The following is a 15,604-nucleotide window of genomic DNA, read 5'->3' on the forward strand; positions in this document are numbered from 1 at the left end:
ACTAGACTATAGACTAGACTATAGACTAGACTATACTAGACTATAGACTAGACTATAGACTAGACTGTAGACTAGACTATAGTCTAGACTAGACTATAGAATATGCTATTATTCGATATTCAATACTTTACTAGTACTTATTACTGGTATACAAAGACACACTTCTCTGGAATATGCGCAACAAATTTTTCCAGAATAAAACGCTTCTAAACTACTGTGCGATGGATTTTATACGCAATCTTTTATAAAGACTATTTATTTACATAAAAATAACAAGATTATAATTTATATCTGGTAATCTAAATGAATCACTTTAATTATTAGGTTAACATTTCTGCAAAACAAATTGAGAAAAATCCCCGTTGGTTTTTTCAAATATTAGGGTATTTTAAATACTTTATAATTGATAATGGGATATAAAGTAGTTATTCATTTATTAAATCCAAGAGATACAAATCTATAAATATACTTTCTAAAATATGACAACTAATATAGTATTATGTCTGTGGTCAATCAACAAACGAACATTGAGACCCAGAACCACGATATCTATGACAGATATCTATGACAGATTATTTCACCATATTTAATCTATATATATATAATGAATATGTGTTTGTTTGTATGTTTTTATGTTTATATGTTTGTATGTATGAACGTTATAGACTATAAACGGCTGAACCGATTTTCTTCAAATTTTCACAGCGTATTCCTGTATGGATTAAGTAATGGGCTACTTTTTATTTTGAAATTCTAAGTGGGCGAGGAGCCACGCCCATATTAAGAAAATATTAAATTCGTATATTTGAGATCATATAACAGTTAGAGTCCTCAAATTTTGTCGGAGCAACTTTAGTGTCAATATGATTATTTAGGACAAAAAGTAGGCGGAATATCATTAGGGGGCGTGGCACCTCCCATATAAATTAAATAAAAAAAATTCGTTTATCTTGGAAACTATTACAGTTAGAATCTTCAAATTTTGCACTAATAACTTTTACATCCATTTAAACATTTTGGGTATTAAATTGGCGGACTACCCATGAGGGGAGCTGCACTGCACCTCCCAAATTAATTAAATACAAAAATTCGTTTATCTGGGAAACTAATGGAACTAAATTCTTCAAATTTTGCACGAAGAACTTAAATATTCATCTGAACATTTTGGAAGGAAAAAAACGGACTTTATGGGGGGGGGGGGGGGGGGGTGCTTAAAGCCCCCATATGAGTTAAATATAAAAAATCGTATATCTGAGAAACTATTAGAGCTAGAATCTTCAAATTTTACTTGAAGAATCTTGACATTCATCTGAAAATTTAGAGTATAACGGGCATTTAGAGTATAATGGGGAACTTTCATCTGGGGAGCTTTAAGCCTCCACATGAATCAAATAGAAAAATTCGTATATCGTATATCTTCAAATTTTACATGAAGAATTGCTTTTAGGGGTATAGCTAGTAAGTTATAATAGCGAGAATTCATATTTATTTATAAAATTTAATATGTCGTTTGAAAGTTCTATAAATTGGGTTTGAAAATTAAAACCACTTTTAAACCTTGTTCCTTTTCAAAGTTTAGATTTGTCATTGGGCTTCAAGTAAATCAAACAATAAAAATCTTACATTCGTTATAATTAAATATTTAATATAATTTATTAAGTATTTATTGCTTTAAAGTTATTTTTATTTAAATTTAAATTGGAGAGTACGAAGTAGTATCAAAACCATTAGCATACATCTGATCATCGATCCAATTGCGCGCGGAAGCAACATGAGCATAAGCGGCAGGTATTTCATCATTACAACCGATGCCCCAAGCAACAATGCCATTCTGTTGATAACGTTGACTAGACTCCAAGCCAATAGGGCAAACAAGAGGAGCACCCCCATCACCTTGACAAGTATCAATACCACGTTGGCCGCCAGCACAAATGAAAGAACGATCCAAAGCAAATCTGGGTCCTAAACGTGTACTGCGGAACTGGGCCTGGCAGGTTGAGTAATCGACAATGGGCAAAGGAACACGTTTCATAATGGCGCTATAACGACCAGCAGCACCAAACACATCCTTACCCCAGCCAGTCGAGTAGCAAGTAGTGCGAGGAGCTGGAGAGCTATTAGCTGGTGGCAAGCAAACCACATTTATGTGATCACCTAAAGTGAAAGGCGAATTCAAAATAACCAAAGCGAAATCATTAGCCACATTACGGTAATTATATTGAGGATGTGTAACGACACGGGCTACGCCTCTTTCCTCAAAAGGCAAACGTTCCTTGATAGTTTGTGTATCCCATTCACCGGCACGAATAACAAAACTATTCAAAGGACGATCTATAACACAATGAACAGCAGTCAAAACAACTCTAGGATGAATCAAAGAACCGGCACAGAAATAACTGGCATTTATGGAATGCAATAAAGCCACAGTCCAAGGGAATTCACCAAAACCGGCTTCATTATCATTGGCACCAGTTATATTGAAATCAATACCACCCACATTGCGTACACCACAGCCCTTAGGACGATTTGGTCTATTCTCCTGGGGAGTAGGTGTTAAACTCATATTACGTGTATTACCACCATCACAGCATACATCCAAGAAATGTTCACAGGAAGGAGCATTATCATCAGAATCCCTATTGAAACGAATATCAATCAAACCGAAACCATCAAAAGCTCCATCATCCACTGGCGTGGAAGTTTGAGTATTTGGATCACACAGATGATAGGGTACACAATTACACTGGGCTCTGCCACTAATTGAGCTAAATTCATCCGAAGGTGCTGTTTGATCTATGGGCACAGGTGTTACTACAACTCCAAAACCACTAGTGGGTCGTTGTTGTTGTTGCTGCTGCTGTTGCTGATTAGTATTTTGTCCAAAAACACTGTCGACTAGGGTGACAAGTGATGGATCTACAGTCTGTTGTGATTGTTGCTGCTGTGGCATGGCAGCGACAGTGACTAGAAGCGCTGACAACGCTAAAAGTGTTAAGCGTTGGCGGAACATTTTGAAGAAGCTAAAAAGAGACAAAAATATATAATTTATTAGTTACAGATTTACACACAATATATTTAATATTAAATAATATATTTGTTCAGATACTGTTGCTGATTTTAAATAGCGAACTCCTCGAATGCATGTTTGATAAAATTATTGAAGATTCGTTTATCGCAGATATCCGAAAACTGGTTTTAACATACATACGGACAACCCCCGGGACATGTTACCTTGAAGGACTACCTCTGTCCTGGTGTGATTGCAATCCGGGGGAACAGAGGTACAGAGGAACAAAATACCTCTATTCTGCCGAGCTTATGAACTACTGACGTCAAAAGTTTCGTCTTTCTTTACTTGGAAGAATTTGACCTGGGGTCGAACCAAAGAGTCATATAATTTAGTATCACGAGAACCAGTAGCCCACAGGACAGACTTTGTTCTGTCCCTTCTGACATTAAAAAACAAACTTTTGGAAAGTTTGATTAAATTATTGAAGTTCGAATCTCGCAGATATCTGGAGTCTTTCGAAAACAGATTTTAACATAGATACGAACAATCCCCCGGGGCATGTTACATTGATTAATTTCCTTCATCTTGCTGTGATTGCAATACGGGGGGCTAAGCTGCTTGTGTCAAATGTATTCTCACCGTTTGCTTGGAATAATTTGACCTGGTATTGAACCAGAGAGTAATATAATTTGGTATCACGGCAACCGGTAGCTCATAGAGAGGAGTTTTGGTCTATGTTTTGTCCCGGTTAGTATAATTTTCAGATGCGTGTAGAGGGCGAGGTTTAAACCCAAACCGGCGGAAAGAGAATGTTGGTTGAAAGACTGATACATGGTGAAAACTATAATCCGGGATAAAATTTAGCCATACCCATATAATCGTATGAATATATTGGATGTTTTCTCTTGGGTGTATCGTATAAATAAGAAGACTGCTCGGCAACCGGTAGCTCATAGAGAGGTGTTTTGGTCTATGTTTTGTCCCGGTTATTATAATTTTCAGATTCGTGTAGAGGGCGAGGTTTAAACCCAAACCCGCGGAAAGAGATTGTTGGTTGAAAGACTGATACATGGTGAAAACTATATTCCGGGATAAAACTTAGCCATACCCATATAATCGCATGAATATGTTGAATGTTTTATCTTGGGTATATCGTATAAATAAGAAGACTGCTGGGTTGAATGGTGATACCTAGTTCGGAAGACACCATCAAATGTTTCTTCTTCTTTCAGGTGTGTTCAGTCTTGACCCTGTTCATACCTAACTTACCACCGAGTGTGCTCTGTGAATTTACACAAAGGGGCAGCAATGATCAAGAGATTATATAGCTAGAGTACTTGAGCAAAGTGCTGGTACATGGACCAACAGAAATAAGCGATGGTGAGTCATCTAACAGCTCACCCAGCGGTTGTAAAAGTACCAGTGTGAAAAAAGTATTTCGACCTATTAATACGGGAAAAAAGATGGACACACAGCCGGACATTTCTAAATATACATATTATATACATATATGTGTACTTTTGTGGGTCTTAAGACAATATTTAGATGTGTTACAAACTGAATGACAAAATCAATATACCTTCATGTTTTATAATAGTGGGTACCAAAATAAAAACACTAATTTTTATATATTAAAGTTCACAATCATGGCCATTCGAAAAATTATCCATTTTATCGTTATTTGCATAAATTGTTAATATGTATATCGTTTCTCATCAACCGTTTGCACTTTCCCACTTCTTGTCCACGTTTAAACCAAGTTCATTGACCTTTGAACTAGCCAACAAAATAAAATAATCAGGAATTCAAAAACAATATTCGAATATTAATTTTAATTTATGTAATAGCTTAACTTTTACTTAAAAACTGTTTCTTTAAATGGATTAGATTTGATAAGAGACAAAAATTAATGATCTTCTGTCATGACAAAGCACTTCAAATTCCCATGGTAAAAATTCTTACAAGGCCCAACGTGATCAAACCCTTATTTATTTCCTGTTTCGCAAACTCAAGTGATGAGTGTTTAATCACTAAAACAATAATTTGAAATGTAACGACTTTTTTCAAACTTCCCTCGTATTTTGTTACAAACAATTTGGAACAAATACTAATTTCTTCATACTACTTTAATTTTCTGTTATAAAATTAGGTTAAACTTAGATGAGAAGACATATGATGTTCATGATCATGTCCAATTCGTATACTACATGTTTTCTAAAGTGTCTCCATGATTAACATTTGATATTGATAACTTTATTGACCTTTGTCGTATATTGTGATTGCTTTTTATGTATAAAATATTTTAAGTTTAATGTTAATTAACAATTGTTTATTGTTTTGTTATAAAATTATATTTGAATGTATAATTATATAAACAAACCCTAATTTTTTTTTATTTTTGGCTAATAACCTTGAATCATTTTTAAGAAACATCAACTTGAAATCGTGAAATTCACAGAAAAGCATTGATTTTTGCAAAAAACAAACAGGTTCTTAAATTTAGTTTGTATTAATGTTTAAAATATTGTTAAAAATATATTGAAAATTAATTATTAATAATTTTAGAAAGAAATAGTTAATTGAATTGAAAATTTTATATGTGATATAAAATTTCCCCAACTTATATGATGCCATGACTAATAATTTTACGCATAAACTACTAGAACTTATAATGACCTTCTAAGGGGTAAAGGGAATTAACACAAACAAGATTAATACGATTAATAATTCCGTGTAATATGTATTTAGCACACACTAAAAATTCCCACTTGAAATAAAATTTACAATTTTTAACACATCTTTTTTTTAAAGTAAGCCTTTTACATTATTCCCAATACCTTGACTTTATTTCTTTTGTAATCAAAAAAGAAGATGATTCTTTTGATATTATTGCCTTTTTAAAATTACAATTTAAATATGTTTTGTACCTTTTTTTAACAAAAAAAAAACTTAATGTGTTATTTTCTTTACAATCACTTTTCTTTATTCCAAAACAAAAAAACCTCTTTTCACAGCCGCTGCTTTTGTCTGACTAAATTCTCAATCTATAGCCATTCCGTCCATTTGTTCGTTACGTTTAAAAACTCAGAAAAGTAATTAAATCAAGTTATCAATATCTGACTATCTCAGAGTTTTTTAATACAAATACGTGAATCAGGTATGGAAAATTTAAATTTTGAAATGGTACTAACTTACAAGAAATTGAGTACTTTTTAGGTTTTTTAAGTACTAAACTATAGACTAGACTTTAGACTAGACTTTAGACTAGACTTAAGACTAGACTATTGACTAAACCATAGACTAGACTATAGACTAGACTATAGACTTGACTATTGACTAGACAATAGACTACACTATAGACTAGACTATAGACTAGACTATAGACTAGACTATAGACCGGACTATAGACTAGACTATAGACTAGACTATAGACTAGACTATAGACTAGACTATAGACTAGACTATAGACTAGACTATAGACTAGACTATAGACTAGACTATAGACTAGACTATAGACTAGACTATAGACTAGACTATAGACTAGACTATAGACTAGACTATAGACTAGACTATAGACTAGACTATAGACTAGACTATAGACTAGACTATAGACTAGACTATAGACTAGACTATAGACTAGACTATAGACTAGACTATAGACTAGACTATAGACTAGACTATAGACTAGACTATAGACTAGACTATAGACTAGACTATAGACTAGACTATAGACTAGACTATAGACTAGACTATAGACTAGACTATAGACTAGACTATAGACTAGACTATAGACTAGACTATACTAGACTATAGACTAGACTATAGACTAGACTATAGACTAGACTATAGACTAGACTATAGACTAGACTAGACTAGACTATAGACTATAGAGAGACTATAGACTATAGACTAGACTATAGACTATAGACTAGACTATAGACTAGACTATAGACTAGACTATAGACTAGACTATAGACTACTATAGACTAGACTATAGACTAGACTAAGACTAGACTATAGACTAGACTATAGACTAGACTATAGACTAGACTATAGACTAGACTATAGACTAGACTATAGACTAGACTATAGACTAGACTATAGACTAGACTATAGACTAGACTATAGACTAGACTATAGACTAGACTATAGACTAGACTATAGACTAGACTATAGACTAGACTATAGACTAGACTATAGACTAGACTATAGACTAGACTATAGACTAGACTATAGACTAGACTATAGACTAGACTATAGACTAGACTATAGACTAGACTATAGACTAGACTTAGAAGACTATAGACTAGACTATAGACTAGACTATAGACTAGACTATAGACTAGACTATAGACTAGACTATAGACTAGACTATAGACTAGACTATAGACTAGACTATAGACTAGACTATAGACTAGACTATAGACTAAACTATAGACTAGACTATAGACTAGACTATAGACTAGACTATAGACTAGACTATAGACTAGACTATAGACTAGACTATAGACTAGACTATAGACTAGACTATAGACTAGACTATAGACTAGACTATAGACTAGACTATAGACTAGACTATAGACTAGACTATAGACTAGACTAGACTATAGACTAGACTATAGACTAGACTATAGACTAGACTATAGACTGGACTATAGACTAGACTATAGACTAGACTATAGACTAGACTATAGACTAGACTATAGACTAGACTATAGACTAGACTATAGACTAGACTATAGACAAGACTATAGGCTAGACTATAGACTGGACTATAGACTTGACTACAGACTTGACCATTGAATAGAATATATACTAGACTATAGACTTGATTAAAGACTAGACTACGGACTAGATTATAGACTGAAGTATAGATATAGACTAGACTATCGACTATATTATAGACTAGACTGTAGACTAATCTATAGGCTAGTCTATGGAATAGATTATACACTAGATTGTAAACTGAACTATCGACCAAACAATAGACCTCAGGCTAGATTATAGAATAGACTTTGAAATATAGACTAGACTATTGACTAAACTATAGGCTAGATAACACTATTGATTAGACTGTATTATAATCTGTTTGTCAAAAGTTTATAAGTTAGAAAAAGTACCTAAAAAGTCGTTGGGTTACTGCTGAATTTTTCGAACTTTGAAAGTATTAAAGTACTGAATTTTCCATGCCTGACTAGTATGTATTTTTTTCTGTTTTTATTATATTTGTGAGATACATTTAAGCGTCTTCATAAACAACAAAAACTAGTTTTAAATGTATCTACGTCATGGCAATCTTGAAAAAAATACAAAAAACCACACAAAAACAATTCACTCTTAAGTGTGCGCAAGAGAGTATTTCAAGTATTTTTTTAATTTATTCAAAATATTATCTCTAGAAATGCATTTATTTTGGTTACATTTCATTACAACATGCATTTGCATAGAAATAAGTTCGTTCTTAGAAACTTCCTTTTCCTACAACACAGTGCAACCATTATTTATAATCAAACACAAAGTTTAGCAACTCTTAAAATATAAAAAAATCTTTATTTTTGAATTCCCTATAAGTGGTTATAATTTATGTAAAATCACAATTATAAATTCTGTACGAAGCATCAGCGTGAAATAGAGAAATCTGTGGATTGAAAAAATAGAAACATGTATTGAAGAAATCTAGATCACTTTTTACAACTGAGTAATCGACAAACAGTGGAAAACAATTTAAATCTAAATAAATCATTTGTTTTAATATTAAAAAACTGGCATAACTATACATATAAAAGTTTCTTGATCCATAAACTAATTTTCGTATCATCAATTATAATTCTCAACTTACGACGAATCATCATAATTGATTGCGTTAGTTAGTACATCGTTATATTTTTACCTTTTAGCATCTTTAGTTTTATAGAAAAAAAATGGATTTTATTGCGATCAATAACCTGTTTATAATCTTCAAGATTATACTGGTTCTATACTAACATCAAAGTATACCAACCACTCTGAATGTTTTGAGAGCTATCTATCTATCTATCTATCTATCTATCTATCTATCTATCTATCTATCTATCTATCTATCTATCTATCTATCTATCTATCTATCTATCTATCTATCTATCTATCTATCTATCTATCTATCTATCTATCTATCTATCTATCTATCTATCTATCTATCTATCTATCTATCTATCTATCTATCTATCTATCTATCTATCTATCTATCTATCTATCTATCTATCTATCTATCTATCTATCTATCTATCTATCTATCTATCTATCTATCTATCTATCTATCTATCTATCTATCTATCTATCTATCTATCTATCTATCTATCTATCTATCTATCTATCTATCTATCTATCTATCTATCTATCTATCTATCTATCTATCTATCTATCTATCTATCTATCTATCTATCTATCTATCTATCTATCTATCTATCTATCTATCTATCTATCTAGCTAATGGTAGTTCTCATCTCGTGGTTCATTATAAGATTTCCCAAAGAAACGGTATCTTATAGATCACACTATGCGTCTAAAATAAATACCTGGGAAAATATGGGCAGAGCATCATAAAATTTGGTGAAAGGATTTGTTTTTAATTTTTAAGAATTAATCAAATTAAAATTTTTTCCATCTCTGCATAATTTCTCACACAGCTTTTGTGTTTGCTCTATTTTATTTTTATAAATTATATACAAAATCCCACTTTTTTATCTCTCGGATTCCGTTTTTATTTAAAATCTTTGAAAATTTTAAAATTAAGCGTATTTTAGAACGTAGCCGGCTTACAGTTGATTTTAAGCTGTCGCCGATATTTTTAGTGTCAGCCGCCGCCGTCGTTAATATTTGTCGGCGCAGGGCTCTGCAGCGCGTTTTTTTTTTGTCCATTGAAAATTTCACTTCTTGGGGAATTTGCAATTTTGTTTGTAAACAATCTAATTTTTGTACAATTATTCCGATTAATTAAAAAATAAAAATGTTTTACCACGTAAGTTACTTGAAATTTCTACGTTAATAGCCATAAATTAATTTTTTTTTGTGTTTTCCTAAAGATTTCTCTTGAACATGAAATTCTACTGCATCCACGTTACTTTGGCCCCCAGCTATTGGAGACGGTAAAACAAAAATTATACACTGAAGTTGAGGGTACATGTACGGGAAAATATGGTTTTGTTATAGCTGTCACAACTATTGATCAGATAGGTTCCGGTGTTATACAACCTGGCCAGGGTTTCGTAGTGTACCCGGTGAAATACAAAGCTATTGTATTTCGTCCATTTAAGGGGGAAGTTTTAGATGCTGTCGTCAAACAAATCAACAAAGTTGGCATGTTTGCTGAAATTGGTCCTCTATCGTGTTTTATATCACATCATGTAAGTTTTAAAGGTGACTTTAAGCGTTATTTAAATTACTTATAATTTCTATGTGTTTGCGTTTTCAGTCCATTCCCGCCGATATGCAATTTTGTCCCAATGGCAATCCACCTTGCTATAAATCCAAAGATGAAGATGTGGTTATATCGGGCGAGGATAAAATACGTTTAAAAATCGTTGGTACTCGTGTTGATGCTACCGGCATTGTAAGTTTTGTTGGGATTTTTGCTAACTTTATATGATTTTTATATGGCTTTGTTTTGTGTTTATTTACAGTTTGCTATTGGTACTTTGATGGATGATTATTTGGGTTTAGTTGGCAGTTAATTTTATATAGTCTGGTTGCAAAATGCAAACAAATATTTTAAAAATAATTTATATAAATGTAATAGATTTAATGCAAACCTTAAGAAATTGTGTTTTTTATTTAAGAGAAGATTAAATTCGATTTTATTAAGTTAGAAAACATACTTCAGAGCGAAATTACGGCATTGGTTCGGGATCGAAATCTCGATTTGAGATTACATATAAAAAATAGTCCTTTTTTAGGTTTTAAAGTACTAAATTAATTTAAAGTATGACAATCGAGTCTGTAGACTATAGACTATACTATAGACAAGGCTATAGACTAAACTTTAAACTATAAAAAGGCTACAGACTATATACTATAAACCATAGACTAAAGATTAGACTATAGTCTAGACTATTGAATAAACTATAGACTAGATTAAAGAGTACTTTTTGACTAGACTACAGACTAGCTTATAGACCAAACCAGGCTAGATTATAGACATCTCTATAAAGAAGAGCGTTAGAAAACCACTTCCCATCACAAAACCATTTTTCAAAGTTTGAGGTTCTAAAAATACGAAGCGATGGAAATATTATGAGGCCAAATGTCGATTAAACTCTGCTCAATCCTTTAGAAATGTATACTTTGTTCTATGTGTTTTTATAATATTGTTGGTCTATGTCCAAATCCAATTTCGGTCATTATGAAAAGCGATTTTAATATTCGTTTAGTTTTTTTAATATTTATAATTTTTATTTATATTTATGTATATATATAGCTATTATATATCTTTAAATTAATATAATTTTCAAATATTTATTTAAGGTACATACATGTTATAAAATTGTTATCTTATGACAGTTTAAAGGTTTAGGAAAATTGGTTTTTTAATAATTTCGTATAAGCACTTAAGTGGACTGACAAATAGTATATATAATAAATATATGTATATTGTTTACATATAATAAAAATAATGTATAACTATAATTTACCAAATATAAAGCCATAAATAAAACGGTGAGATTTGAAATGTATAATTTATAAAACAAAAATTTAACTAGTTATAAGAAAAATTCCATATATAAATAGACATTTAAAGCTGCATAATTATTTTTTTTATAAAAAAAAAAAACAAAATTAAAGAGGTATTTAAACAAAACGTTAACTAACAAATACACAATAATAAATATTTTAATTAAACTGTTATCTATAACATTAAATGCACATTTTTCGTTTCTTTTTGTTACTAAAGAAAATTAAAAATTTCTATTTTTTAAGTAAAAAATATGTTTAAAACAAAAAAACTTAATGGTTGTAAAAAAATTTAAAACGTAATGGAAGTTGTTAGCTTTTGTCTTTTAAAACAAATAAATCAAAAACAAAGCTAAAGCTTAAATACAATAATTATATTTATAATATATAGATTGATTGTGGAAATTTTGTACTTAAAACTATTATAAGAAAATTCATCATATATTAAGAGCAAAATAGTAAGATTAAAAATAACACATGAAACCTTTCACAAATCCCAAGAGAATAAATGATGTTTAACCAACATATCACGCACACCATCTTTAAGAGGTTGCGATTCTTTACCACGTTTCGGTGGTAATTCCCAATCGGGATTAAGGTTAAAGGCAAACTGGGCCAATATACGTAGTTCGCATTTAATTTGCACCCAGCCGGGTGAATCTATAAATGACCAGGAATGATACCATTTTTGCACTACCTCTTGGCAAGAGCATAATACCTCTAGCCACAAATGCAAGACCTGCTCGTTGAGTCCCAAACAAATTAACGATCTTAATTTGACATCCATTTGAGCATGAGCTTCATCATGAGATTGATTAATTGATTGTACACAGCGGTATAAAAGTTCTTCGGGTGTAAGTACTTTACCATCTTCGTCTAGACGATAAGTTTTGCATAATACTAAACGGCTATAAACAGATTCAAAATCTTTTTCCACCTCTCTAGAGGCTGCCTCTTCTATAAAAAGCCAGGGATGTATGGGTCCTCCTAAGAAAGAGGGTCTCTTCATGCCGTGTTCTAGAAAAGCCTTAACCGCTGGTGCCAATGTACCTCTCACCAAATCAGTTACCGTTTCTGATATAGCATCATCTCCTGCTGATGTATATTGTTTACTACGTTCATCTAAAAGTTCCACAAATTTAGCTGGAAACCATCCTCTTAAACCATTCAGTTCTCCTACCCAGCAATGTTCATCCTTTTGACTGACAATCGTTATTATATCATTCTTTCTAAAACCCAATTCATCATCGTCATGCCTCTCAAAGTCATGCAAAGCCTTGGCTCTTCTCTTGCGTGTCCTGGCTACATTTATGAAATTCTCATGATCTTTAGCATGTGATTGTGTGCTATAATCGGCTGTCAATTGTATGTGATTGGCCAATTTCGGTTCAATTGTTATAAAATGTCTAGCTACTTTAAGTATTGCTTCACGTAAATCTACCAAAATCTCTGTTTGTCTTATGTTCTTGTTTTTAATCTCATCGCCCGTGTTGTCACCACGGAATAGTAAAGTTTCGAGTATGGATTTTGATTTGCGCACCTGTCTACGGGCCAAATGTTGTTTGGGTAGATTGGGTACAGCCTCGGGATTGCCAACTAAACCCCCTTGATCGGCCATTAGATAGGCCAAATGACGTCGACGATGTGTGTCGATAACAGTTTGACTCAAAGATCCGCCAACTTCTAGGGCAAGTTTAAAAAGATCCTGAAAATAAAGATTACATAATATAGAAGTGAACCTGTATTAAAAACGGCATTGTTATATTAAGAAATAAACAAAAGCTTCACCGTTTGTTAACAAAAACTTGACGATTCACCAAATAAAATTTCGTTAAGTTGCTGTACTCACCTCCACATCATCCACTTCACCCGGTATATCCGACAGGGAATTAAATATTTGCGCCGAATTCTCAAGATTATGTAAATCTTTCTCCTTCATCTTTAGCATACCCAAGGTCAGTTGAAAGAGTACAATACTACCCTCATAGAAAAACCAATCCCAAATGCGTACCAATATCTTCATATGGACCACATTTGCGAATAGTGTTAGAAACCAATGCAATGTTATTAACGATAATTCTATATCATGTTTCTTCAATGAATCATCAACAGCCGACAGATAATTAGCAATAAGTGTTTGCATGACCCGCTGATCGGCCTGTATACCCAACAGAGTTGAAGAGTAATAAGAAGCTGGCAAGAGATCTTCTACTATGGTAGCCATCATCCAGAATGCATTTTCTTCTTCCATAAATAAAAGTAAACAGGCCGCTATAACACCAGTACCCTGGCAATAACCAATATCTGGATATAGCCAGGCAATGCCACGTAGAATGCGTCTTAGTCTTGGTATGCCAGTACCATTGGGATTACTAAAACAAGCGTTAGTGGGCAAAATGCGCAATAAATCTTTTTCGATTTGTTTTGAAGTCATTAACTGATCATTTGCTGAGGCCTTAATAATGTCCTGATAACTGGTTTCACTTTTTTGTTTCTTGGCCAACGCGCCCGATAAACGCATCCACATTTGTGCCCTCAATGAATGGGGTATACCTTCTCTTACCATATTTCTTAGTTTTTCAGTGCGTGGTAACATAACATCAACATGTTCCCACGTCAATTCAGTAGCCTCTTTATTGTGGGAAAATTCTAAATGGGCAATCCATTGTAAACGATGCTGAGCATCCTCTACGAAAGGTATACCTAATAATTTATTCGAGTTTTGTTCAGGACCATCTTCTTCCTCCACCCGAAAACCAAACTCATCAAATCTATAGTCCGGTTGATCATTCGGTCCAGCTGAAGTCTCCGATTCCGGTTGACCCAGTTTAGCCAGTATCTCTTGAGGCCACATAGAAGGTGTTAATGCTGAAAATGGACCTCCCGGATTGGGCCTTAAACCATCCACCACACTCAATTCCTCCATCATGGTGGGTAACTCTTCCAAAACATCATCTTCTGAACTTAAAGTTTGTAGTTTTTTCTACAACAATTTGATGACATATTAATAATTATCGAATTGTTTATTTCTGTTGTTGTTATTACTTACCGTATGTTCATCTCTGCCCACATAGCCATCATGATCTCGACCAAATAAAATTTTTGCCATTTCCATGGTAATTTAGTAGATTTTTTGTTAGTATTTACAATACTACTCAACGTTAACACTTTTATTTTCTTTAATTAGTTGTTATTTTTAGGTTTTAATTTGTTTAAAACGTAAAAAAATTAAATTTTCTATACAAATTTCATTTTTTCTAACACTTTTACTGAAATGAAAATATTTTCTCTTGTATTAAATTTGACACTACAACCCTACAAGAACAGTGACAGTCATTTGATAGGTCATTTGACTGGCACTACTGATGTATTATTTCTATCACAGCGTAAAGCAAAGTTTCTATCAGTTTCTTAAGGCAAATGGACAAAAGTGATGGAAACATTTGTGTACATGTGATTTTTCTTCTCCCTTGCACTTATGAATTCTATCGACTTTAAAACATATATTTGAGCTCCTCACTCTTTTGTTGTTTACTAACCAAGGATGACATAAATATTAGTCAGGATTGACTGATCATGCTTGATGGATATATCCATCACAGTTAACAAATTAAAAATGATGTATTTATCGGTCATTGTTGACTAATCATATGTGATGAATATATCCGTCAAATGTGACGGCTATACCAATTTATAATAAAACACAATTTATTATTATAAGATATATATTTGTTAATTTTATTAATATAATAAGCATGTACATAAATTAACAATCATTTCACCATTTTACATACCTCGCAGGATCTTAAATCCGCTGATGCTCCTTTTAATTTGTGGAAATAAGTTGTCTGTAAGAAATACATATAAATATCGAAATATAAAAATTAA

The 15,604-nt window shown here is 32.4% G+C and overlaps 3 protein-coding genes across 3 annotated transcripts; 1 reads left to right on the forward strand and 2 right to left on the reverse strand.

Annotated features, from left to right (window-relative positions):
- Positions 1-1,628: 1,628 nt before the first annotated feature.
- On the reverse strand, positions 1,629-6,091 carry LOC119607794 (phenoloxidase-activating factor 2). The gene is made up of 2 exons (XM_037961905.1): positions 5,938-6,091; positions 1,629-3,020 (listed from the first exon to the last, which is right to left on the reverse strand). Exon 2 carries the CDS (start codon positions 3,008-3,010, stop codon positions 1,694-1,696), a length of 1,317 nt encoding a protein of 438 aa, XP_037817833.1. The 5' UTR covers positions 3,011-3,020; positions 5,938-6,091; the 3' UTR covers positions 1,629-1,693.
- A 3,814-nt stretch (positions 6,092-9,905) lies between these two features.
- Positions 9,906-10,802, forward strand: LOC119607791 (DNA-directed RNA polymerase II subunit RPB7). The gene is made up of 4 exons (XM_037961903.1): positions 9,906-10,007; positions 10,072-10,392; positions 10,461-10,598; positions 10,669-10,802. The coding sequence occupies exons 1-4, from the start codon at positions 9,996-9,998 to the stop codon at positions 10,717-10,719; spliced, it is 522 nt and encodes a 173-aa protein (XP_037817831.1). The 5' UTR covers positions 9,906-9,995; the 3' UTR covers positions 10,720-10,802.
- A 620-nt stretch (positions 10,803-11,422) lies between these two features.
- On the reverse strand, positions 11,423-15,065 carry LOC119607792 (small G protein signaling modulator 3 homolog). Its single transcript, XM_037961904.1, has 3 exons — positions 14,766-15,065; positions 13,566-14,699; positions 11,423-13,421 (listed from the first exon to the last, which is right to left on the reverse strand). The coding sequence occupies exons 1-3, from the start codon at positions 14,829-14,831 to the stop codon at positions 12,204-12,206; spliced, it is 2,418 nt and encodes an 805-aa protein (XP_037817832.1). The 5' UTR covers positions 14,832-15,065; the 3' UTR covers positions 11,423-12,203.
- Between the last annotated feature and the right edge of the window lie 539 nt (positions 15,066-15,604).

This window comes from Lucilia sericata, unplaced genomic scaffold (genome assembly GCF_015586225.1).
Source record: "Lucilia sericata isolate MDLA Ls3-8-SP2 unplaced genomic scaffold, ASM1558622v1 Contig000749F_arrow, whole genome shotgun sequence".
Classification (NCBI taxonomy): Eukaryota; Metazoa; Arthropoda; class Insecta; order Diptera; family Calliphoridae; genus Lucilia; species Lucilia sericata.